General features: G+C 36.6%; 3 protein-coding genes across 3 annotated transcripts in view; 2 read left to right on the forward strand and 1 right to left on the reverse strand.

Annotated features, from left to right (window-relative positions):
* Positions 1-23,593, forward strand: LOC6036024 (UDP-glycosyltransferase UGT5). The gene is made up of 5 exons (XM_038252173.1): positions 1-148; positions 13,690-13,955; positions 18,491-19,283; positions 22,650-22,756; positions 22,820-23,593. The coding sequence occupies exons 2-5, from the start codon at positions 13,704-13,706 to the stop codon at positions 23,213-23,215; spliced, it is 1,548 nt and encodes a 515-aa protein (XP_038108101.1). The 5' UTR covers positions 1-148; positions 13,690-13,703; the 3' UTR covers positions 23,216-23,593.
* LOC6036025 (non-specific lipid-transfer protein) lies at positions 23,465-27,240 on the reverse strand. Its single transcript, XM_001846077.2, has 4 exons — positions 26,919-27,240; positions 24,851-25,365; positions 24,574-24,790; positions 23,465-24,478 (listed from the first exon to the last, which is right to left on the reverse strand). Exons 1-4 carry the CDS (start codon positions 26,961-26,963, stop codon positions 23,621-23,623), a joined length of 1,635 nt encoding a protein of 544 aa, XP_001846129.1. The 5' UTR covers positions 26,964-27,240; the 3' UTR covers positions 23,465-23,620.
* Positions 26,339-27,833, forward strand: part of LOC6036029 (UDP-glucosyltransferase 2) — a 37,552-nt gene continuing 36,057 nt past the window's right edge. The window contains exon 1 of the mRNA XM_038252171.1: positions 26,339-26,609. The gene's annotated coding sequence lies outside the window, so the exon portion shown is untranslated. The remainder of the gene's footprint in view (positions 26,610-27,833) is intronic.

Here is a 27,833-nt window from a genome sequence, read left to right on the forward strand (position 1 = left end):
GCGTAAGCACGCGACAGAGGTCAGGATACTGTTCGCGGTTTGGTTTAAGTTTTTCGATCTTTTTTTTTTGTTGGTTTTTCGGCATCGCGTGAGTTCGTAAATCGGATTTTTGACCCGGGTTTTGGACGGCGTCTCCAACCGGAAACTGGTACGGAATAACGAGTTTGATTGATATCATTTGAGATTGCAAAAACGATCGAAAGAAAGAAGCCAGACGATCGCAGACAAATTGGACGGAATTGGTCGTTTAGTGAACGTGTCTGTCTTGCTGAGAGGAAAGATACCTTTTTTAAAATTTGCGGTCCACGCGGTGGCAGAGCATAGGCGGTTTCGTAACCGGCCAGCAGTTAAGTCGAAAAAGGCTTGCCATCACATTATGTAAAAGAGAAAGATTAGTGAACGAACATTGCACCCCAGAAAAAAAAACTGTTTTGCCAACAAAGTGAGGCTCGCATTTTCGACAGAATTTAATTGCTTGCGATGCGCGTGATACAGTTTCGGTGACTTAATTTGCTTCGACTTGCATGCGTTTCTATTTGGGTTAGCACGTTTGGCTTAAGTCAGTGCCCCTAATAATAGAGTGTGGGAAATGAGGAGAAGGGACGCCAATGTCAATGTCGCCGATCGTGAAAGTCCGCGCTAAGAGTTTGTTGGCACGTTGACAAAAGTTTAAATTAGCCGGTTAATGAGATTACACTATGGTGAAATTAGCTTGTTGTGAAATTGAGCGTCGATTCGTTGAATATCGTTTTCCAATAAGTCCTTCAGAACAGAATAGAACGCAACTGATTTTGAAACAATTCGCTAAATATCGCTGTAAGGTAAATAGTTTTGTTCTGTGCAATATAGAAACAACAACTATTTTCAAGTTCGAGTTGCACAATTCGGTGATGGTTTACTTCCTTCGGAACGAGCAAATATGTGTATTAGCTGAAAGTGAGCTGTTTCATCAACGGCTATTAACGGCAAAAAGGTGTTGTCGGTGCTTTTTATGATGGGTACGGTGGTCTAGTATGAAGAAATCAAAGTTTGCAAAATATTTGGCATGTGCGGATTTATTAACTGTTTGGGTGGTGAAGATACTCATAAACGCGGTTAAGGTGCGGCGACATGTTTTGGAAAAGTTTTAGTTTAAAAAAATATGAATTAAATTAAAGTAATAACATTAATTACCATGAACCTGGGTTACATTGACAGTCTGATGATTTGTTTTTGCAAAATTAAAAATACGAATTGAATACAGATGGAATGGTATGGAACCATACTGGCTCGGTAGAAAAATGTTCAAAGTACGTTAAGAAGTAGTTTTCAAAAGAATTTGAAAAGTTTTTAAAGTTAGTAACCTATCATTTTAAGAGCATTGATAGATGGGGTTGTCAAAGTGTCATGTGTTTCTCACGGAAAATAAGTTCTAATCGGAAAGCGGACTGCATTTTCGGAAAAAGTTGAAATTAGTTTAGGTAATTCAAAAAACTATTTTCGATATAAAAAAAATCAAGGTGCACAGCTTTTTGAAGTTATATTGAAGTTTTCATAAAATTTAATTTTATTAAAATATTGATGATATTTTTATAACTTCTACAAACTTCTGATATGCAATTGTAATTGACAGTGCATGTTTTGCCATAATTGGCTTAATATTCTGAAAATTTATATAATGAAGGCGTTTCATTATATAAATTTTCCAGAATATTAAGCCAAACCCGACAAACTTCGTTCTGCCTTTTTTCATTTGTTGACGTTTTTAACTTTTTTGCTTCTTCAGCCTCCTGTGATCTAAATTTGATTTTACGTAACTTTTCTCAAACAATCTGCAGATTTTCCGGAATCGGTTCCAGAGTGGCCAAAGCTGTATAGACACAAAATAGCAAAAACTTTTTAAGAAACATGACGTTACTTCGGTGAAATTTTGATTTTTATTATTTGAAATCTAATGTTTAAAAATTTTGTCAAGCTAGCAATACAGTCCAGACTCGATTATCCGAAGGTTTTGGAAAAATTTCAGTTCGGATAATCGAATCACGAAAAATATATTTTTTTCTCACTTTCTGATTTTTGATTGTTAAACTACCCAGCCATGCCAGATATACAGTATGTAAAATAAGTATTTACACTCCTTGGGCACTATGCACATATTGTGATGAAATATCTAAACAATTTAATGTTGACAGAAACCTAGTACTACTTTTTGTTCAGAAACTCATGCCAGACATTTTGCTACAAAAAGCTCATGAAAAGATGATTTCTATAAAAAGTTGACTTGTGAATCGTGTACCGGTTCGGAAGCTGGTGGATTTTCCTACGACGTAATTCCGGGTTGGTACGAATTTCCAACGAAAAATCTATTCTATCGATACTAATACCCCCAAAACTGTGTTATACCCACTCCAAAATGTTTATTTAGCAATTCTATGATAATATCGGTAATATATTGACATTTAGTTGAATTAAAAGTTTGCAAAATTAAGTTTAGATAAGTTTTACATAGAATTTCCAGAGTTATATAAACTTTTATACTAAGTAGTTAGTAAACTTTATATTCAGTCCAAATTATTTTTTTAATCAATCAAGGATGCCTATTTGGAGTTGGGAGACAATAACAAATAACATTATTTATGTTAATTTTTCGAAAGGTGTACAAACTTTTTTTGCACCTTTTTTTTCGTAATAGTATTTGTTATATAACTTTTTATAGAAATCATCTTTTCATGAACTTTTTGTAGCAAAATGTTTGGCATGAGTTTCTGAACAAAACGTAGTACTACCCAGTCACGGCGTTCTAGCAGGATTCTAGCAGAGTTCTAACAGAGGTGGATATTCTAACAGCATTCTAGCAGAAACGTTCCATGGTTCTAGCAGGATTCTGACAGAACCAGCTCTGCTAGAATATTTCGTGACTGGGTAGGTTCCTGTCAAACTTTAAATTGTTTACATGTTTCATCACAAAATGTACATGGTGCCCAAGGGTGTAAATACATTTTTTACATACTGTACCTACAGGTAAGTCTGTATATATTTATTTATTAATTATAAATTTATATTATTTATATCTGGAGTTTTTTTTTAAAAGGTCCAATAAACCAAATTTCCAGTTTTTGCTTTTTGGGTGTTTTTAGAACCGCCTTGAGTCGGGGTATTAAAAAACACCCAAAAAGCAAAAACTGAAAATTTGGTTTATTGGTCCTTTTCAAAAAAAACTCCAGATATTTTTGTTTTATTTATTCATATTTTTTTGTACAGATTTTTCGATCACAAAAATCTCAAAAATCTGTATCTGTATTTTTTTAAATGATTTGATTTAAAAATTTCAGCAATTTAGTTATTGTATTATATTTTAAACCTTTCAGGCCTGATGGGTCATATATGACCGAAATATGAAAATTTCCAAAACTAGCCTATAATTTTCGTATGGTCAAACGAATCATTTTCCCATCATTGAATAAAATAATATTTTTTTGAAAATTCAGCCCTAATTTGACATGATACAGTACAGTTTTTTTTTCAAAAAAAAATACAGATCTCCCATAAAATAATCTGGCTTTGTTGAAACTACCCATAAACTACCTTAAAGTGATTTAGATTTTTTTAAATCCAAGATGGCGGCCAAAATGGCGCTGATTTTATATAAAAAAAATATTTTGTTTTTAACCATTCAAATTTGACTAAAATGGAGTCGCAGAATTAAAATTTGTCTTCAAGTAAAAAATAAATAAATATATTTAAAACCTTTTTATGGTTATGAATCGATTATCCGAAGTTTTATAAAAATCTTCGGATAATCGAGTGTCTGGACTGTAATTGTAATCAATTAACTATAAAATCTGAAAAAATATTACTAAAACTGAAAAAGCAAAAAAAAAAAAAAAAATCAAATTACAAGCTTTGGTTTCAACAATTGAATGAAAAAATGATTTAAAATGCACTATACAGCAGATCATATGTTTTGCAATCATTTGTTTAAAAAATATTTTAACCGATTTTTTTTGCCAGCAATTTCTTTTCTTCTACTGTGCATCGGAATTTTACACAAGTTTAAAGTATTTTTAGACGAGATTAAATATGTCAGATATTATTATCAACGTAGGAAAATGCATTTTTGAATGGTTCAGTCCGAAGGAACGTAATCATAAAAAATTATAAACAAAAAAAAAACAAAGATAAGAAAATTATAAATAACATTTAAAAACAAAATATAAATTCATTGATTATTAAATTCTAAATATCTCAAATTATAAAATTCTTATAATTTAAAATAAAATGCCGCCATTTTTGCCACCATCTTAATTTACAGAAAATCAGAAAATATTGGAGCATTTTGTGAATCATATTTTCGGTTAGAGACCGAAACTTTAAGAAAAATAAAAATTTCGCGATTCAATTATCCGAATTGATTTTCTGACGAGGATTTCAGCTATCCGGATTGATATTTTGAGGAGGATTTTAGATGATCGAGTACGAACTGTGTTTATATTTTTCAATTTTCAGATTTTCCGAATTTTAAAATCTGATATTTTTTATGTATTTTTTAATATTGTTTTTTAGTTTTCTATTTTTTTTGAGGTTTGAATTTCCTAATTTTTGAAACTGTAACTATTTTATTGAGTTTTACATTTTTTATACTACATTTAACATTTTTGTAAATAAAAAATAATGATTTTTTTGCCAGGAAATTAAATGATTATTGTTATCGTAGTTTGACAAAATCAGTGTCAAACCATCGGAGTTTCAGTGCAGTCAACAACTCAAAATTATGTTTCTCTGTATCAATTTAGTCTCACATAAATAAATAAATCGAAATTTTTGGAATGTTTGAATATCAATTGTGTTTCTAGTAACAGGGATACAAGAGCCCAAAAAAAACATAAATAAACTTGACAAAAACATATCCTTCCTTTCCCCCCATGATTTGGCAATGTTTACAACCGGGGGAATCAGGAAACCGTGCTCGCACTGATGAATCACCAAACCGAGGAAGTAGTCAATGAGAACCTGTTTTACGCACGCGCAAAATGAGAGCAATTCCTAAAACCTTGATTTTTAAGTAAATACGCCAAGGGCGAAGGATTCAGCAAGTAAACAAGTGGGTATTGTTGGACTATTTTCACGCGAGCCATACCTTTTGCCTTGAACTTAATTGAGATATTATGTAGTATAGGGTGATTTGTGAGGGGATAGCAGCGCATAACGATCCCAAGAGTGGCACGAATGGGGCTTCTCGACTCAAGACTTGTCTTACAGTTTCTCACGATCTCACGTTGCATGACGGATCGCCCAGAAGCTGAGTGATTGCAAGGTTAAGTTCTTTAAGAATGTTGTGCAGATTTTTTGTTTATACTTGTAATCATATTTTGTATGAGTTATTTTTTACAAATTCAAAATTTCAATCAACAATACATCAGCTGACCATCTTTTCCATAAACCACTCCGTTTCTCATCCAATTATAGAAACACACACACATTGTGGATGTTGCCATTTCTGCTCAGCTGTTTTCTTCGACGTTCCGCCATGTGCCGTTCCTTCTAAAAAAGCCCGCAAACAAACAAACGGTACGAAATTGCTCCACTCTAAGCCGGTTGAACGGCGTCGTTTAAGCTTCGCGGAGAAACATAAACGGAAAAGGTCACTTATATATGCTGCACTTTTTTTCGAAAGGGCAATTTGCCAATAGTTGAACGCTTTTGATTTTGTAAAACAAGTGTTTGACGAGCGGTGATCCACCCTAATCGAACAATCAAGTCAAAGTCCAAACGTGGACTTGCAGTTTTTGTTCGCACTCTGCGTTGCAACTGACCGATTTCCGGATCATAAGGGACTTGGCGGCCTTTGTTTCCCTCAAGCAATATTCGATATGCATATGTGGCCCAGAAAAGAGACGGAATGACTTGCCGACTTGTTGGTGGACTTTAAGTCCGCAAGGCAAATATGGCAGGTGGAATGGCCGGATAATTGTGTGTTGGTGCGCACGAGTGACGGGGTAATTTGAATCAACGGATCAATCACGCATTCGCTGAACCGTCATAGAGACGTCGTTCGAGCGCCAAACACGATAGGGAATCGGGGAAAACCTGCACTTAAGGTTTGGTTTCATATAAGAGAAGGTCGTAAACAGTTTGTCGTGAGTGAAAGTTTACTAAGCTCAGGTCTGGCGTTCTTCATTTAGTAGCATAAGAGCAGTTCTCTAGGATTTCGGTCATTCGATTTTTTTTGTATTTTTTAATCCGACTGAAACTTTTTTGGTGCCTTCGGTATGCCCAAAGAAGCCATTTTGCATCATTAGTTTGTCCATATAATTTTCCATACAAATTCGGCAGCTGTCCATACAAAAATGATGTATGAAAATTCAAAAATCTGTATCTTTTGAAGGAATTTTTGATCGATTTGGTGTCTTCGGCAAAGTTGTAGGTATGGATACGGACTACACTGGAAAAAATAATACACGGTAAAAAAATTTGGTGATTTTTTATTTAACTTTTATCACTAAAACTTGATTTACAAAAAACACTATTTTTAATTTTTTTATTTTTGATATGTTTTAGAAGGCATAAAATGCCAACTTTTCAGAAATTTCAGGTTGTGCAAAAATCACTGACCGAGTTATGAATTTTTAATCAATACTGATTTTTCAAAAATCGAAATTTTGGTCGTAAAATTTTCAACTTCATTTTTCGATGTAAAATCAAATTTGCAATCAAAAAGTACATTACTGAAATTTTGATAAAGTGCACCGTTTTCAAGTTATAGCCATATTTAAGTGACTTTTTTGAAAATAGTCGCAGTTTTTCATTTTTTTAAATTAGTGCACATGTTTGCCCAGTTTTGAAAAAAATATTTTTGAAAAGCTGAGAAAATTCTCTATATTTTGCTTATCTGGACTTTGTTGATACGACCTTTAGTTGCTGAGATATTGCAATGCAAAGGTTTAAAAACAGGAAAATTGATGTTTTCTAAGTTTCACCCAAACAACCCACCATTTTCTATCGTCAATATCTCAGCAACTAATGGTCCGATTTTCAATGTTAATATATGAAACATTTGTGAAATTTTCCGATCTCTTCGAAAAAATATTTTGGAATTTTCAAATCAAGACTAACATTTCACAAAGGCCAAACATTCAATATTACGCCCTTTTAAAATGTTTGTCTTGATTTGAAAATTCCAAAAATATTTTTCGAAAAGATCGGAAAATTTCACAATTGTTTCATATATTAACATTGAAAATCGGACCATTAGTTGCTGAGATATTGACGATAGAAAATGGTGGGTTGTTTGGGTGAAACTTAGAAAACATCAATTTTCCTGTTTTTAAACCTTTGCATTGCAATATCTCAGCAACTAAAGGTCGTATCAACATAGTCGAATAAGCAAAATATAGAGAATTTTCTCAGCTTTTCAAAATATTTTTTCAAAACTGGGCAAACATGTGCACTAATTTAAAAATGAAAACTGCGACTATTTTCAAAAAGTCACTTAAATATGGCTATAACTTGAAAACGGTGCACTTTATCAAAATTTTAGTAAAGTACTTTTTGATTGCAAATTTGATTTTACATCGAAAAATGAAGTTGAAAAATTTTACGACCAAAATTTCGATTTTTGAAAAATCAGTATTGATTAAAAATTCATAACTCGGTCAGTGATTTTTGCACAACCTGGAAATTTCTGAAAAGTTGGCATTTTATGTCTTCTAAAACATATCAAAAATAAAAAAATTAAAAATAGTGTTTTTTGTAAATCAAGTTTTAGTGATAAAAGTTAAATAAAAAATCACCAAATTTTTTTACCGTGTATTATTTTTCCAGTGTAGTCCGTATCCATACCTACAACTTTGCCGAAGACACCAAATCGATCAAAAATTCCTTCAAAAGATACAGATTTTGAATTTTCATACATCATTTTTGTATGGACAGCTGCCGAATTTGTATGGAAAATTATATGGACAAACTAATGATGCAAAATGGCTTCTTTGGGCATACCGAAGGCACCAAAAAAGTTTCAGCCGGATTAAAAAATACAAAAATTAAAATTGAAGAAAAAAGACCGATTTCGTAGAGAATTGCTCATAAAGTAACGAGATTAAGTATGTTTTGACTAGCTTTATTCAGTAAATGCTTCGGCCAGAATCAGAACAATGAAGAAGCATAATTTAATCAATCGCGGATCTGACTCAGCTATTTTTTTGGTTGAACTTCTGGAAACGTGCACCATCAGCAATCACTCGCGTGATTGGTGAAGAGGCAGCAGCAAGTGTACACCGAAATGTGTGCTCAACGTAAATTTATTGGTATTTGGAACGCGATAAGCGCGACAGACCGGCCTAGTCTGTTCCAAAATGATAAGATACTAGAATTTCCAGAAATAGCTCGCGTCACCGTGACCAAATGAAAGTTCATAAAATTGACACAGATTGGGCAGATTATGGATTGAACTTAAGCAATGTTGAAGTCTTACATAACTGACTTCAGCAAGACATGAGTTTAATCTCAGTAGTCTTGTTCGAGTCTGAAAAGAGAGAAATAGGCACACAAATCACTGACGTCAAAACATTGTCGTAAAATCATCACAACGTTGGTAGAAATATACACTCTTCAATGTAAGGTGAAGTTGTAACAGTGAAAATAAACTTAAACAATTTATTTCTTAAGTAGGTGGCTGTTAAAAACAATGTTGTCAAAAACTTTTAATAAAGCTCAAAATATAAAAGCGAAAAAAATATCGAAAAAAGTGGTCACTCAAGGGTTGAAACAAAAATGACGTAAATCCACCACTTTTTCCTTAATTAATCCTGATCCTGATCATTTTATAGCCAGAATCAATGACTCGCTCAGAAAAGTACAGAATTCATTGCTGTTGAACTAAACAAACAACACAAAAAAAACACATTTGTGTAGCTGTTGAGTAAAAAAAAAAAAAAACAAAAAAATCCCCTTAAGTTTATTTTTTGAAAAGCAGGCTAGGAATTTTTCCGATCCCAACAGGTGGGGAGGTAGAAACAATCAAACCGGTTCTGACAAAAAAAAAACTGTTTGACTAACGTTTGACGCACTTTTGAAAACAGTTTATAAATAAGCTCAAACAAGACGGCTGGTTCATTCCGAGATATTCTAAGTATATGAAAGGTAATTACATTTATTTTCAAGTTTTTATTCCGGCAATACTTTTTTTATATTGGAGGGAAATATTTTAAATATTCTTTGAAAAACTAGTGCAAGTATTTGTAAAATTGTCTCATGTTTAAAGAAGTTTAACAAAAAAGTGGACAACTTGTTTCAATTCCTATTTTAAAAAGAAGCTTGACTGGTGGTAATTTTACTGATGATACGATAAAACACATCATTATCCGCAACTCTGCATTAATGCTTTTTAATTTTTGTTGATTTGCGCAATAAAACTCATAATTTAAAAAAAAAATCATCGTTATTGGGCCCTTTTAACTTTCCAACTGTTGTTCATAATGGGCCCTTTCTAAATGCAATTTCGAAGAGAGCTGAAAGGGCACTAAAGCGCTGTCACCGGATTGTTGTTTTGAATGATGTTTACGGGCCCTTTTGTTTAGTTAGAAATAATGAAGAATTCAGTAGAAATTTTGATAATTGGTGAAGTTTTGTGATTGAATAGTGTAGATAAGGTATGTGAAACATAAAAATTCTTCAAAAGTGTACTGAACAGCAGCCGCGGGACGGTATTAAATATTGTTTTTGACGAAGTTTTTCTCTGCAGAAATCCTTGGTGAAAAGTAAACCAAACTTTTTTTTGTAGTGAATTAGTGTTATGAATGTATGAAAAGTTCACTTTATAACACAAAAAGTTCCTCAAGTACGAGAACCTAACGAAAAATAAAAGGGCAAATTTGAACTTTTTTTTGGTTTGCAGTGAACATGGTTATGTGCCCTTTTGTGTTTTTGATTTTATCAATAGGAAATTGTTTGTTATCAATCTGATGCTTGGAGGGCATGTAGGGAGTGTACTAATGAATGGAATAGTGTAATAATCCCGATTGTTTACGTTTTGGTTTTGTGCCCTAATGAAATGGTTGGGTCGAAATGTATTTCCAGATCAACCCTATCTTTGGTGGTCCAAGACTGTTATTTTTCAAAAAATTAAAAGAAAATTGCCTCATTTCAAAAGTAACAACATTCTGAGACATGATTTTTTTTAAAAGATCGGATTTCGGTTTGTCAATTTAACTAAAAATACCATGCTTCTCCATAGAAATGATTTCCCAGTACACTTTGCTGGAGACGCATGGTGGTTTATGTTCATGTACCGAATTCAAATATTTATTGTTTTTAATAGTATCTTAAAATCCGGTAAATGAATATTCACCTTTTATATATGATACGTAAATCATTTTGAAAAATCATAAAAAAATATTATCTGCTGTGACATCTTTGGTCGGCAAACAAAGTTTTCGTTTGATCTGTAGGTGTATTCAGTTATGTTTTTAAAATGTCTTAGTATTTTTCATCAACCTTTCACCTTTCTTTTGAAACGTGGCCAGCTAAAATTGGTTAAGCCGATCCGTGAATATGATTTGTCGAAATATGTGTATTTTACGAAAATCATCAAAAACGTAATTATGTGGACCACCCCATTTCGAATAGGACCACGGTAATCATAATCACCAATAAAAAAATATATACAGGTATAATAATGTTAGCTCTCATAACCAAATTTGAGCCCAATCGGAGCACTTTTGATCTGAAACCTGTTGATTTGACATGAAATCGCAAAAAAAAATACATTTGAAAACATGCAAATTGCACCCGTTTCTGATGTAAAATTACACATTTTTTCGAGAACAAATGTGGGTCATTCTCCGCCAACTCACACAGCAGTTGCCCCGATCCCTCTTCGATTTGCGTGAAACTTTGCTCTAAGGGGTTATTTTGGTTCCTGATCACGAATCCGAGGTCCATTTTTCGATATTTCGTGACGGTGGGGCGGTACGAAACGACGAAAAAACGAAGTTGACTTTATAGCTGTCGGCCACCATTGCTAGTACCAACCACTAGTGTCTTCCTTTTATCTACAAGGACTTCGCCGCCCTGGGCTTCTAAGTGTATGAAAGTATGGCACGGAGCGACGGCGCCGAATACCCATATTTACACAAAGAATTTTAGAGCGCCCGCCGCGGGATTCGAACCGGCGACCTCTGGGTTGTGAGTCCAGTGCGCGGTCCGATTGATCCACACGGGCGGGACGAAACCCTTTTATTTTTCTGTTTTTTTTTACTAAGACACGTTTTTTAGTGATTTGTAGCTCGCAACCGTGAAGAGGTAGAAATTTGGTGTCAAAGGGACTTTTGTGTAAAATTAGACGCCCGATTTGATGGCGTATTTATTTTTCGGAAAGCTCAGCTAATTTTGCATAAGAATGACCCCTTGGACGATTGTTGTGACTCGGGCATTGCGAGAATCAGAATTTGTTGTCAAAAAAAAAATATTTTTGTGATGAGTGAGTGTATCCGGTTTGTTTTATTTTTATTTTCTAAAAATCCCCTCATACAAGCAGTGCACAAGCCACAACATTCGCCCTAGGGATCATTCTTATGCAAAATTAGCTGAGCTTTCCGAAAAAAATACTTTCAAAAGCACACAATTGAGTTTTTGGTGTTAAAAATTCGAAAAACTGGTCAAAAATGGTCAAAATAATAACTTTTTCAAAAAACTTTTTTGTAAAATTCTGATAACTCGTGAAGAATACATGCAAACCCCTTATGTCTACATATCAAATTTTTTGTTTGCTCTACAACTTTTTAGAACATTGTTACACTCTAAAATGTAACCCTGCCAAGTAAAAAAATACGTAATTTTAAAATGAAAATGTTTGTTCTAAATGAAAAAATGACCCTTCTGGGTTATTTCAGATTCGAAAAGAACATTAAATTTTCCATAAAATGACATGTCTCATGATTTTAAAACTATTTTTTTAACTTATTTTGATGAAAAATACGTTTTTTTTCGGAATTTTGAGTACGCCATCAAATCGGGCGTCTAATTTTACACAAAAGTCAATTTGACGCCAAATTTCTATCTCTTCACGGTTGCGAGCTACAAATCACTGAAAAACGTGTCTTAGTAAAAAAAAACAGAAAAATGAAAGGGGTCGTACCGCCCCACCGTCACGAAATATCAAAAAATGGACCTCGGATTCATGATCAGGAACTAAAACAACCCCTTAGAGCAAAGTTTCACGAAAAACGAAGAGGGGTGGGGGCATCTTTTTCCGATGGAAGCATGACAAAATTTTACTCATTTTCTATATTATGATTTTTTTTTACAAATCAACTTTGGGAAAATTACACGAAAACAAAATTGTCAACTTATTTACCATGTAATTTTTTTGAAGAATTTTTATTTTTCCCGTGTTAGGAGGCCATTTTGAGCAACCAGGGGAAATTCTCGTATGTTTGGCAGGTTAATCACTCGCACGTAACTCCATCCAATTTGCTGATTTTCATATTTAATCAACTAATTTTGCAAAACTTTCAATAGAAACTTGCTTGCTCACTTCTTATTGAGCTATTTATCAATCGAGTTCAGTTGAAAACGCTTTTAATTAGCTTTAATTGAATGTCAAAGTTCTGACCTGCCAACATTAGAGGCACGCTGGAATTAGATGCTGTTCCCCTATTAGTCTACAAAAACTTTATATCTCTTTTTTATGTTTTTCTTGTTTTATTAGTAGGTATTTTTATTTAAATTACACAAATTAGGCAGTTGCAATTTTTTTTATTTTTTTTTTCAATGAAAACAATCTAGAATGTCCTATTCTGCATTGATAATCATATTTAGCATGTTTGAGCCCGTTTAAAAATATTTTGAAAAAAAAAATTCGTCAATACTTGAAAATTTAGGAAACTTAAGGGTCGTTGGTTTAGTGGAGAGCACAGTTGCCTCTCTCCCCAGTTGACTTGAGTTCAAACTGTGCTCTTCCTAAAACATACCATTTCAAAATACCTTTTTGATAACCTCTTCAGTTTAACACGTGTTTTAGGAAAGATTTAAATCCTAACAGCTGTTTTTGCAACCTTTGGTCTCCCCCTATTACCCACCTGGAAACTGGTAAGTGAAATCCAGGAAAAATTGCACTCACGCGTGTCATCCAAAGTGCTCGTAATACGGACCTTAATGACCGTCCAAATTAATGTCTCATCAAAACACAACTAGTAAGCAGATTTGCCGAGTCACTCACTGGATTAAAATGAGGCGATGACATCTAGATTAGGTTAAAATTGCACTCCTCGCATTCAAAATGTGTTCAGGCTGTCACAGTTAGACTAACTTGTTCAACGGTTTTGTATGCGGTCATAAATTTTCGACAATAAACCCAAATGATTGTTGAGATTCGCATTAGCGTCAAAACCTGAAGCCACAGACCGACTTGAGCCTCAGCATCACTGATCTTTCTCAATTTGTTGCTTGTTGGCCACTTTGGTGCTTTAGAACAACTTGATTTAAGAGATTCAAGTCGTTGAACGGCGCTCGAATCGCGCCAGACCTTGACGCTAATTTATGATCCCCACGAAAGTCTTGGGACGACTTTTTTGAATATCAATGAACTTTTTTTTTCATTCCCCTCTCCAGCAGCGATCGCTTGGTGTCCGATTTTCGATTCCTGTTTTCACGTTAGAAAACTAGTTTCGAATCTTAATTTGGCTCATTTTTTCTGTTTCTCTCAAATTCTAGAAACCAAGACCGAGATGAAGCTGACGGTGGTCACCGTGCTGCTCCTGTTGGCAACGGGTCCCACGTGGTCCTACAAGATCCTGGGACTGTTTCCCCACCCCGGGCTGAGCCATTTTCACTTTTTCGAGCCGATTCTGAAGGGCCTGGCGGCGGCTGGCCACGAGGTGACCGTCGTTAGTCACTTCCCGAACGCGAATCCACCGCCAAACTATGTGGACCTGCCGCTGGAAGGGATGAAGCTGCTTTCGGACTCGGTTAGCTTTGAGGTGAGTTGAGCTGAACAGGTGTGGTGGAGGACTGAATTTGATATGGAGGAAGCAAAAACTGGAACATGGACATGAGATGTAGGAAGGGAATTCGATCCAGACGTGGGGGAAAAAAATAATTGCAAAAAAAAAACTACATTTTGATTCAACAAAGGTTAACCTTCTTGTATCGATGAAGCCATTGAATATTTAAATATATTAAATGAACAAGCGTATTTTGGATAGGACCAAGACAAGCTAGAACAAAAGTGACGAAATAAATTAACAAGTTTTTTTTTATACTTCATCTAGTCAAATTCTCGAATTTTGATAAAAATAATAATAAGAAAATACATCGAGAAAATACTTTATTTCCTTTTTTGCCTTCCTCACTGAGGTAAGGCTATAATCCAGGGGTGCCCAAAGTATGGCCCGCGGGCCAAACGTGGCCCGCGAGGTGATATTTTGTGGCCCGCGGACCCATTTTGAATGATCATGTAAAATGGCCCGTTGACCACTTGTAAAGTGATTTTATACTTTTTCAAAATTATGGTTTATTTTATGCTTTTATATGCTTATCTTTTTTATTTTTTTTTGTTAATAAAAAAACTTATGATTTATCAATATTTAGGATACAAATAAAATGTTCAAAATATTTTATAATTAAAACCATTTCACACGTTTCAATGTGAGTGAAACTAGTAAATGTCGTCAAAACTTTCATCAAACATTTTTAGAAATATCAAAAAGATGTTCAAGTTTGATTTAGGTAGAATTCTGTAATAGTTGCAAAAATAAAAGTTTTCTTTATTAATTTGCAAGTCACCCCCAAACTTACATTGCACTTCATTAGGGATTCGAACTCATTACAGTTAGATAACGAATCTGATTGACTATCAACTGATTCAGGCAGACAAAATGTGGAAATCGGAGGATCAAGTTTGCAGCAAATATTTTACAAAGCTTTCGTCGATCAACTCACCCCTCCACCATTATTAAAAAATTTACTCGAAAAACCAGGTGCAAAAATATATTTTCAAAAAACTAAAAAAAAATGAAATTTAAGAGCATTCAGCTGAAATTAATTAAATATGCATTTAAAATCATTTGAGCATGTTTGGGTTTATTAAAAATAATTTGAATTTTAATGAATTTTCGATGAAATAAATAAATGCTGTTGCGTTTTTTTTTGAAAATAATGATTGCAGGTTAACTATATGGAAGCTTAAAACATTTTCCAAAAAAAATTTTCATTGAAATGTTGAAATTCTGGATCTCAACGATTTTTCATTAGCCACACTTAACTTATAGAAGAATTGTTCAACATGTAATGTCACCACAATTTTCGAAATATAAAAACAAAACATTTGTTTTTTTGGAAACACAAGTACATTCAGCTAAGAACTTTTTTTTTCAAATACCAGAAACAACAATACCGACAGAAACTCGTTATTTTGAGGTTTCTATTTTTTTTAATAACAGAAATGTCCGATCATTTACCTTAAAATAACGTAATTTATTTTTTTAACAACCATTTTTTTTGTAAATTTGGCCCGCAAGCTCATTTGAGCTTCAAATTTGGCCCGACCTTCAAAAACTTTGAGCACCCCTGCTATAATCCTGCTCTAAAAATGAACTTCGTATAAAAACGTCGTAGACCCACCTTCATGTATACATATCGACTCAGAATCGAAAACTGAACAAATGTCTGTGTGTATGTGTGTGTGTATGTGTGTGAGTATGTATGTATGTGACCAACAAACTAGCTCATGTTTCTCGGCACTGGCTGAACCGATTTGACCCGAACTTGTTGCATTCGACTTGGCTTAGGGTCCCATAGATCGAGTTTTATACAGATTGAAGTTTCGATAAGTAGTTCAAAAGTTATGTATAAAAATGTGTTTTCACATATATTTGGATCTCACTTAACTGTATGTGAACTATGTCCGGGTCCATCATCCGACCCATCGTTGGTTATGTTATCAAAAGACCTTTCTAACGAGTCCAAAACATTGAAGATCTGGCAACCCTGTCTCGAGATATGGCCACTTAAGTGATATTGATGTACTTTTTTGAAGCCGGATCTCACTTAAATGTATGTAAACTATGTCTGGGTCCATCATCCGACCCATCGTTGGTTAGATTATCAAAAGACCTTTCCAACGAGTCTAAAACATTGAAGATCTGGCAGCCCTGTCTCGAGATATGGCCACTTAAGTGATATTGATGTACTTTTTTGAAGCCGGATCTCACTTCAATGTATGTACTCTATGTCCGGATCCACCATCCAACCCAACGTTGGTTAGGTTATCAAAATACCTTTCCAACGAGTCTAAAACATTGAAGATCTGGCAGCCCTGTCTCGAGATATGGCCACTTAAGTGATATTGATGTACTTTTTTGAAGCCGGATCTCACTTAAATGTATGTAAACTATGTCCGGGTCCATCATCTGACCCATCGTTGGTTAGGTTATCAAAAGACCTTTCCAACGAGTCCAAAACATTGAAGATCTGGCAACCCTGTCTCGAGACATGGCCACTCAAGTGATATCGATGTACTTTTTGGAAGCCGGATATAAAAAAATAGATGAAACTTGTGTACAGCCATTGTTGTGAGGAAGGCTCCAACCACATAGGTGGATTAAGTTAGTTTTTTAATCAGAAATTGGAAAAGCTAATTCAGTTAAAATGTTCATAAAACCTGCTAGATTATTAAATAGGAAAACAAGTTGTTTACTACATTAATTTAAATTTGGGTGATGTTGAAATATAAATCTAACCCTTCAAAAATATTCAAAAAAATGAGGTGCAAAAAAATATTTTTCCCAAAAATATACATTTTTGCAATTCCGTCGTGAAACTACTCACTTTTCCTGTCATTCTTGAACGACGAAATAGCCTACTTTTCTGTACCAAAAATAAAAGAATCGAATAGCAACACTTTTCAAAATAAATGCTGAAAAGTTCTACTTTTCAGCACTCAAAAGGGTGCTGAAAAGTTGAACTTTTCAGCACTTGTTTCGAAAAGTAACACTTTTCAACATTTTTTGATTTAAACGATTTATTGACAAAATACATGAAAATTTGACTTAAAATTTCACTCAGTGTGTGTTTTTTGGAATTGCAAAAAATGTTGTATGGAACTCGTTGCAAAACTTGATTTTTTCAGCACTCTTCGTATTTATCCAACTCGGTGAACCTCGGTGAATCCTCTTTTTGCAACTTGTTGCATAAACTACTATTTCAGGTAAAATTTACTACATTTAAAAACGATTTTTTTTTTATTTTTAATCAAATAGGACACTGTATAGTTAAAATTAGCATAACTTTGCTTTTTATTAGTGTAGATTGAGCATGCAGCTTAACAATATTTTCAAATTTTGTTTTTTGCTTAAATACTGGTCGGGCGAAAAAAATCTCCATTTCAAGACAAATTTCAAAACTATTGATAACATAATTTTTGACATAGCGATCTGATATTTTCCAAAAAATTGTGGAAGATGGCTACTTTGTAAAATAGTGTGCATTATTAGTTTTCAAAAAATGTAAGTTTCCACATAAATGCTTTTCTACAAAAAAAAACTTTCTTTAACAAAAGATGCAAACAATGCAGCAACAATTATTTTGATTTGTTGTTAGGCCAGCAAATATATTGCAAATATTTTTTTCATTTATGTTTAACACAGGTAATTTAAAAATATGGTAAGAAAAATAACTCGGTTTTGTGGATGACAAAATGTAAAAACAAAGAATGAAAATAAGAGATAATAAATAAAAATTATAAGCTAAAGCCAAAACAAAAGCAAAAAAAAAAAATAGACACCTTATTTTTTAAATTATGAGAGAATCAAAATATAAATAAAAATCTTTTAACAAATAAATTTGAATTAGTGATAAATTGTGGTTTACGCGTGAGAACAATATGAAACAATTTGAAAAAAAAAAGTTGGAAATATACACTGTTTGATTATCCGAAGCACTCTAAAAATACTTCGTTTATTAAAACCAAAAAAAAAATATCATTTTGATCTTCTCTATAAAAGTCAAATTCGAACACAGTGACCAAAAACTTTTTAAATTTGAGCGGCGTATTGCCTGATTTTTTATCAAGTAAATATGACATTCTCAATAGTCCATTTCCGCCATGTTGGCCGCCATCTTGGATTAAATTTATCCATAACACTTTGGAGCATTTTTTGGCCAAATTTGAACTCAACAAACTAGAAAAAAGGCGACTAATTTTCTTTTCGTGATTCGATTGTTCAAAGTGACATTTTTGTGTCTGAACTGTATAGTAAAAAAGAAAAAGGTGCAGGAGGGTATGTTACGCATGACCAATATGACAAAGCACTTTGCAGATAGCTCTTAAAATTTAAAGTTTGCTTGAAAGGGGTTCAAGGTATAAGCGTTTTAACGATTACATAATATCGTTACACTTTCGCTTCGCGAAATTTTGGATTGACTTCGTAGACAGTGCCCTTAAGACAAAAAGCTATTAGTACTCCTGATTTGTTAAGCCTAAAAATGTACCAACATTTTAATTTTCCTTCCACAGCTCTTCGAGAACCGTCCCTCCTTCTCGCACTTTATGGAGTTCTTCATGCTGTACGAGTGGGGAAAACAGGCGTGTGAAAACGCACTGAATTCAGCAGCCATCAAAACCCTGCTAGAGTCCAAGGTCCAGTACGATCTGGTCCTAACGGAACAATTCAACAACGATTGCATGCTCGGAGTGGCCCACCTTTTGAACGCGCCGTACATTGGCCTGAGCAGTTGCCCGTTGATGCCGTGGCACTATGACCGCGTGGGCAATCCGATCACTCCGTCGTACATTCCGTCCCTGTTTATGGGCTACTCGGAAAAGATGAGCTTCAAGGAACGACTGGGCAATTACATTTCCGCTTATGCGTTCAAGGCCATGTACAGCTGGTTCAACGACAACGCTGCGAACGCCCTGTTGAGACAGCGCTTCGGGGACACTATTCCGGACGTCAAGGATCTGCAGAAGCGGACCAGCATGATGTTCGTCAACCAGCACTACGCGTTGAGCGGACCGAAGCCGTTGACGCCGGCCGTGGTTGAGGTTGGAGGCATTCACATCCAGGACTTTAAGGAGTTGGACCCGGAGTTGAAGAGCCTGCTGGACAGCGCCGATCATGGCGTAATCTACATCAGCTGGGGCTCGATGATCCGGCCGGAGACGCTGCCCGAGGAGAAGCGCAACGCGATTTTGGCCGCCCTTGGAACGCTGAAGCAGCGCGTCATCTGGAAGTGGGGCAACGACACGCTGCCGAACCAGCCGTCGAACGTTTACATCAGGAAGTGGCTGCCTCAGCGGGAAATTCTGTGTGAGTAATTAGAAGAGCAATTTTCGGCCAATTTTTGCGTGTTGCGCTCAAGTTAATGATCGTTTTATTGAGAGGTTTTTTTTTTCAAAATAGTTCAACGCACTCGAAAACTAGTTTTGCATTTCGAAGCTATCTTTCTAGATTAGCATGAGGCCTACGTGTGAAATTGATTGTCTTCACACTCAGGAAAGCACGTGAAAAAATTTGTTTGAAATTCATCCAAACACCACTTCAACAAAAATATGCAAATCATCGTTGCGATGGTATTCTCGTATTCTCATTTTGCTACGAACTCGATAGGAGTTTTTAGGGTCATGCTAAATGTTTTCCAAATTTAGACCAGACACAACTTTGAAAAACAGTCCAAAAACAACGCCACATGGGGTTGCGAGATAGACCAACAACCGCAGCATCGTGCGATGGCCCCCATTAAATCTGTGGAATTTATTTTTGTTTTAAATGCAAATGTTGAGCCGAATTAAAATTAGTTTTTTTTGTTCGCGGTATAAATTTAGAAATGACTAACTCACTTGTTTGCGGAAGGAAAATTTCCAAAAATGTAAGCTTCAAGTCACGTTAGTTTGTAGAATATAGTTTTAGAATAGATTTTCTTGGAACGGTGTTAGAAATTGCATTAAAATTTTAAGAAGAGGTCGAACATTATTGCAGTCTTTTGAAAAAAAAGTTTAAACAATTTAAATACAGTCCGTACTTAATTTTCAGTAAGTACCCTCAAGAATCTTCGTCCTCGCCAAAAAATATGACTCCAAAGTAATCTGATTTTTTTCTTGTAAAATGGCGGCATTAGGATATTGTTAAAAATATGTATTAAGAAACCAACAGATCAAATTCAACTAGTTTTGGGTTGCTGGACTCAATTTTCACTTCAAAAATAAAAATTAAGATTTTTTTTTAATTATTCGATTATGCGAAGTCTCTACAAACACCATCGGATAATTGAATTTTGGATAATCAAATAATGGAAGTTTCGGATAATAAAGTACAGATTGTAATTCCAAATAATTACAAAAAAAAAAAACATTTTTCTCTGCAACAGCAATTTAATTTTTGAATATTTTTTAAAGAAAATTGGGATTTTTAATTCAGTCCTGACTCGATTATACGATGTTTCGATCATCCAAAGTGAAGTAGTTGCATACTAGTATCCTTCGGATAATCGAGTCTGGACTGTATTTAGTTTTAAAGTTTGAATATTAATTTTGAATATTTGAATTTGTGGAACTTCAATTTGAGAATTTTGGAATTTTAAAATGCATGATTTTTGATTAGAATTATAGATTTTTTTAATTAATTTTTTTGGGTCTTAAGTTTTTGAGAATTTAAAATTTAACATTTATTTTGTTTTATTTATTTATTTAATCTCTGTTTTTTTTATTTCAAGTTGCAAATTTTTTAAATTTCTAGATTTTTGAATTCATATTTTTTAAAATTTCGGGATTTTGTTATCTTGTTACTTTTGAATTTTTGATCATCAAATATTTGTATAATGAAAGTTTCGGATAATGGAGTACAGACTGTAAGTTCTACATAATTATACAAGCATTGAAAAATATTTGCGACAGCTTAGTTGTATTTTTGAATACTTGAATTTAAAAATTTTCGAATTATTATTTTGGGATTTTTGATATAGTCCAGGCTCGATAATTCGAATTCGAACTTTCGATTATCCAAAGTAATTTTTTTCCAAGGCTTCGGATATTCAAGTCTGGACTATATTTATTTTTACTTAATTTTGAATGTTTAAATTTGTGAATTATGTATTTTTTCAATGTTTGATTCTTGAATTAAATTTAAGAATTTTTATTTGTTTAAATTTTTGGGTTTTAGAATTTTTGAGAATTTAAAATTTAACTTTTTTTATTTTATTTATTTATTTAATATCGCTGTTTTTTTAAGCTGCTAAATTTTAAAATTTGAAGATTCTTAAATTTATGATTTATTTTAATTTTGGGATTTTGTTATCTTGTTTTTTTTAATGTTGGATAATCAAATTTTTGAATAATGGATGTTTCGGTTAATTGAGTATAGACTGTTTAATTTCAAATAATTACAAAAACGTTGAAAAATAACTTCATTATGTTTTTGAATATCTGAATAAAAAATGTTGGAATATTAATTTTTGAATTTTTGATACAATCCAGACTCTATGGGTCCATTTTCATAACTCCTGAATTCTTGTTTCTTGCTGCTGAATTCTTGTCAAGCCGGTTCCGAACCGGTGCAAAGTTGCATTCAATTTTATAGCAACGCAGCCAAAACGGGTTGCGTCCGGTCAAAAATGCCGAGAAATGTAAAGCTTCTGTCAAAACCAGCTGGTGAAAAATCAAACACCGCACACAAAGCTGTTTTGATAAAAATTTAATGTAGGTGTATGACCATGGTCATGTTCAAAAAGGCCTTACTTTGATGAAATATGCGCTAAAAATAAATTAAAAAATGTTCAATCTGCTGCATGGCCTTGGGATTCCTACTCGAAACCAGGTGTCCGAAGGATTGAATTCGGCAGGCAATCTTAACCTCTTTTTACACCTTTGTAAGGTGATGAAAGAGCCTGCACTTCATGTGACCACAATTGGGCCAAAAATTCAAATTCAAATATTCAAATTGACACTTTTTCAAGGCCTTAGGATAATTGATTCTGGACTGTGTATATTTTTAATTTTTGAATATTAAATTTGAATATTTAAATTTTTGGAATTTCAATCTGTAAATTATACATTTTTTTAATTTATGATTTTTGAATTTTCATTCAGTGAAATGTTTGGATTTTTAGTTTTTGTAGATTTATAATTTTGGCATTTTTTATTTTATTTTATTTATTTTTTTGATTTAAATTTTAGGCCACTAAAGTTTCATTCTTGAATTTAAGATTATTTTCAATTTCGGAAGATTTTTTCCCCAAAAAGTAGTCCTGCATGCGGCTTGAACCGAACTGTCGAATTTTCTTGAGAGAATCACGAAAAGAATGCGCTACTTTTCTTTTCCAAATTCCTTGCGAGCTCCGTACTCAGCTATAGGGTCATAACGCTCTTTCCTAGAAAACTTGGGCACTGTCAAAATATTTTTGAAAAATTCAAATTGCTAGTGTTTCCAGGGACCCCAAAGTTAATGACTCGAATCGAACATGTGCAGTCGGTTATGTTAATTTTTGCTGCCTAGCGGAGTTCAGTGACCATAGTGAATTTAGTGAAATTCGAGCGATTCATCATTGTTATTGTTTCATCAACGCCATATTGGCCGCCATCTTAGATTAGAAACTTTTGAGCATTTTTGGGGCAACAGCCCGGCGAGGCTTCGGATAATCGGGCGTGGACTGTAATTTTCGATTACTTTTAATTTTTACAGGTCATCCAAAGGTTCGTGTCTTCATGAGCCACGGTGGATTGCTGGGAAGTTCTGAAACCGCGTACTGCGGAGTTCCAGTTGTAGCCACACCAATGTACGGAGATCAGGTGAGTTTGACGACAATTTTAGAAAAAGATACCATCTAACCATGGACCTTTCTCAACTTCCAGTACAACAATGCCGCGGCGCTGGCGCATCGCGGCATGGGTGTCGTACTGCCGTACGAGCAGATCACCAAGGACAGCGTGATGGAGGCGCTGCGCAAGGCTCTGGAACCGACCACGATGGAGAACGCCAAGCGGGTATCGTACTCGTACCGCAACCGGCCCCAATCGGCCGTTGAGACGGCGGTTTGGTGGTGCGAGCACGTGGTCGCCACCGGGGGACTGCCGCTGGCCAAGAGCCACTCGACGGAGATGCCCTGGTACGCGTACCAGATGGTCGATCTTCAGATTTGCATCTACGCCTTCCTGACGGTGTACGTTTGGTGCTGGGTTTGGCTGTTCAAGCGGGTGTGCTGCCGCGGCGTGAGTGGGTTCAAGGACGAAAAGGTGAAAACCAACTAGAGGTTGGTTGGATGTACTCAAATTTAGACTGTGTTAGGTAGCGGAGAAGGGGGTTAAGTTGCGTGCAAGATTGGACAAAACAGGTCATAGTTCTTCTATCGGTCACCAGATGGCGACACAACAAAAGTTCAAAATTGCACGCAAGCAGGCTCAACTTGTTTCCCGTGATTAGATGTACATTTTTTTAGTACGATTCGCGCACACCTTCCTCTAGCCAAGGACTGTCGGATAGAGTAAAACTCGACCAGCTAGAATAAACTATCACCAGTGTTGTGTTTTTGTTTTTATGGTATAAAAAAATATCTGATATAGTTTGTAAAAATCACCACATTTTAGAATGCCGCGATGGAACCAAAAGAATAAAAACAATACGAAAAATACATGCGTTTTTATAAAACGATGACTTTACAGCTTCGCTCGAAGCTCCTCGATGCGCTTGTTTGCACTCTTTTGCAGGTCGATCAGCTTCATGGCCAGTCCCATGTTACCTTGCACCTTAACCTTACCCTGGAAGAAGGCCTTTTGAGGGTTAAGCTTGCCGGAGATCAAGTCCACCACGTCGATGTCGTTGATGATGAAGGTCACGTCGGGTTTGTCGGTTCCCTTGTAGGCGACGGATCCCTTGCCAGTCTTTGCGTTGATAACCCAGTAACCCTCGGCACCATCCGGACCGTTGGTCACCTTGAACCCATAAATGCCTCGAACCTTCTCGATCAGGTTGTCTTTGTCGTCTGCCATGGCTTCCTCCAGCAGTTTCATGTACGGAGCGACCAGGAAGCCGTCCGGAGTATCCTTCAGCTTGCCGGCAGCCGTCAAGTTCTTGTTGACCGGATTCTTGATGTACGGGAATCCTAGACGGTACAGCGCAACCACGGCGGCACCTCCCAGTCCAATGTTGTGCTGAAGAGCCAGCTTAGCACCCTTAACTTGACGCTTGTCGGCTTCACCTCGCAGCTGCCAGCACAGCTCGGAGCACTGAGCCAGTCCCGTTGCACCCAGAGGATGACCCTTCGAGATCAGTCCACCGCTTGGGTTGACCACGACGCGACCTCCGTACGTGTTGTCACCCCGATCGATGAACTCCCCTGCCTTGCCGGGTTGGCACAGTCCAAGCGCCTCGTACGTGATCAGTTCGTTCGCCGAGAAGCAGTCGTGCAGCTCCACCACATCGACGTCCTGGGGCTTGAAGTTGGTCTTGGCGAAGACCTTATCCGCGGCATTCTTGGTCATGTCGTAGCCGACGATCTTCATGGCGCTTCCTTCCTAAAATTGAGAAATTCCAAATTATAATCGTAGTTTCTTGAACAAGCAACCCAAAATAGCAGAGCACCCTAGCGGGCCCTAGCGCAATTACTTACGCCAAACGAAGACGGCAAATCGGTGGACATCTCCATCGCCAGAATCTCGACGGCTTGCGCCTCCAGTCCGTGCCGCTTGACGAAGCTTTCGCTGGCCAGGATGCAGCAGGCGGAACCGTCGCTGGTTGGGCAGCACTGCAGCTTGGTCAGGAACTCGTGCACCTGGGTGGACTTGACAATCTGATCAAACGAGTACTCGTCCTGGAACTGCGAGTAGCTACACGAGAGTCGAAGAGATTAGATTCGTAACTTGACCATTTTTCGAGGGTGGACTTACGGATTGTTGGTGGAATGTTTGTGGTTCTTGTACGCGATCTTGGCAAAGTGCTCCGGCTTGGTTCCGTACTTCTTCATGTGCTCTACGCCGGCGTTACCAAACAGCTGGGCGGAAATCGGCGCCCCTGTGATATCGTGCTTCTCGGCCATGGCCGTCACCAGCAGCTCAACCGGATTCGTCCGGTCCATGTACTTGGAGGTCAGCGAACCGCGTTCCATCTTCTCGAATCCCAACGCCAGCACACAGTCGTTGTTGCCCGTTTCGATGAGCTGCTTCGCCAGCAGCAGGGCCGTCGATCCGGTCGAGCAGTTGTTGTTCACGTTGTACACGGGGATTCCGGTGAAGCCGATCTCGTAGAGGGCGCGCTGGCCACAGGTAGAGTCACCGTACACGTAGCCGACGGTGGCCTGCTGCACGTCCTGGTACTTGATGCGGGCATCGTTCAGCGCCTTCGTGACCGCTTCCTTGGCCATCTGCGGATAGTCGAAGTCCTCCCGGCGGCCGGGTTTCTCGAACTTTGTGGGGTGAAGGAGACAGAATTAGACATGTATTGAAGATATCTTTTTCTTTTAAAACATACCAGGATTCAGGCTGAATTTAACACAATAACTTGAAAATTCATGGCGAACTCTAGTATGAACTATTTTTCAACGTGAGATGCTAAAAGTTCGCAACGAATTCAAGTATGTACTTGTATTTAAAATGAATTTCTGTATGTCAAATTCGTGCTGAATTCGAGTATGCTCCTTTCAACTCGAATAGCAAAGGGTTCCAATAAATGTAATGCTTTAGTCGGTTGAAAGCAACAGTCCTCCAGCTGCAGCAGCCGCCGCCGCCGAGATATTCAGGCTACACACAAAACAACAATAAACTTGTTGATAAGACAAGAAACGCGCAAATCATCTCCCGATAAGGCTAATGAACGGATGAAAGTTCAAGCGTTCTGGCTATCGTGAGCGGGGAATGGTTATCAACCTTAAGGTAATAATAGAACTCGGTATGGGGTACACAAGAGAAAACATTTGTCTTAACATCATGCTGGAGACAGATTTGAAACAATGTCCAGCTTGATGACCCAACTGACTTAGTTCGCTGCAAAAAAGCCTCATATTTGAGAGCCGCTACGTCATTACGTATGAGATTTTAGGCCATTTTTATTGCTTCTCTCGAGAGATTCATTAAAACTGAAACCGGTTTAAGGGGAACTGTACAGTTCAGCAAAATAAATGGCTCTGATTATACCCATTGAGTACAATGCTTGCGGTTATGCAATTTTACCGGCACAATTGCATGACCAGGAAACCTTACAACCCAACTTCTAAACAGCCCAAGACGATATTCTCCAGATTGCACTTGCACGTAATTCAAGACGGTTTGTCGTCTCACTTTGCATATACGCTATACGTACGGGACCACAGCTGTGGGCAAAGCCGATATTCGTCAATTCATCAAAAGTGCGACAAGAGATGAAAGGTCAGTTTTGCTAGTGCATTGATCGACGACTCGTTGTCCAGTCATTCTCAGTGTCGAGTGAAGAAGCGGTTCAAAGTTGAATAAGTGTCTGCTTGTACGTCACGTCACAACAACTGAGCGTAAAGCGAAAAGTGCTGAATCGGAACTCGAAACAGTTCAGCGATGAAACTTTTGAACATGAAGTGATCAAGACGGTGTAGTGAGACTGAGATATTGCACTTGATCCTAACCCGGGGTTAAAGATCATCGCCGATTGTGGTGGTAGATTACCGGAACTAATTTAAGCGTGAGTACTGCTTTGATTACTGTTGATTTCAGTTATTATGGAAAATAGCTCAGTTAAACTGACTAAATCGCGAAAGTATTAGCATTTACGTGAGTCTTGCGTAGACTTCCATAAAATTTCAGCATTACCCAGCTATCTTCGTATCATTCTCCAAGTTCCCACACATCTTTCTTTATGTGGCCTTCGGCTGAACGTGTAGGTAATGTGTATTACACAATTACCTGCACGTTCAACCCACAATACCAAGTTAAAAAAACCACCCCACCAACAAGCAGTATCTCCTTCTAGAAGGTGCACACCACTAATTACCTTGGTCATTCCGACTCCAACGACGTAGACCTTTGGGACGCCCATTTTGCCGACGACTCCTCTGCACTTTCCGAACCGAAAACTTCCTAAACGATTCTTATCACCGCGATTCTAGGACTACTCCCCGCAAAGTAGGCCACGACGACGACAGTTAATCACACAAAACAGCACAATCACTCTGCTCGCTAAAGTCGTTCGGTGGGCTCAAGTCGCGTACGGATCCGCTGCTGACTGCGCTAAGCCGAGATCAGGTCGAGCAATGAGTCGCTGGAACAACTTCCAGCGTAAAAAAGTAATGAAAACACGACTCGTCGCAGTAGGCTGGCTGGCTGCTGGCACGAATACCGACGCAAAGCGGCACGACCTGTCACGTACTCGATGTCTTGTAGTGGTCGGTAGATACCTGGGCAGTTATCGTCTTGGTGTTATACGGACTGCCCAAGTGTGCTGTACGTAATGTATTTAACTTGACCGTTGGTCAACGACAGGGTTGTTGAGCGTTAATGTTTTGTTACAGACATTACATGAATGGTAGACTTATAGAAGATAGGACATGACTTCTGATCTTCAAAGGAATTAATTATGAGATCATCACTAACCTGTAGGCCCGTCCAACGTCCCCGTCGAATCGTGAGAATAAGCTGGTTTCGAAGAAATTTGTTATCCTAGCAAGCAGGAAGCAGCTCTGTGTTTATACCTTAAGTAAATCAATTGACTTAGAATAGTTGGCAGTTGGTCCGTTGCAAGTTGGAACGGATGCCTGGTTTTTGTTGTTGTTAATTCATTTATTTCTGGCAGCTTTAACCTTATTGGTCATTCGCTGCTCTAGGACGCCTGGTAGTTCAAGCTTCAGCAATTTACTCCAAACAGACATACATAAACTGGATTCTTCTTCAACTTCAGTCGGTAAAGGCT

This window comes from Culex quinquefasciatus, chromosome 2, assembly GCF_015732765.1.
Source record: "Culex quinquefasciatus strain JHB chromosome 2, VPISU_Cqui_1.0_pri_paternal, whole genome shotgun sequence".
In the NCBI taxonomy this organism is placed as follows: Eukaryota; Metazoa; Arthropoda; class Insecta; order Diptera; family Culicidae; genus Culex; species Culex quinquefasciatus.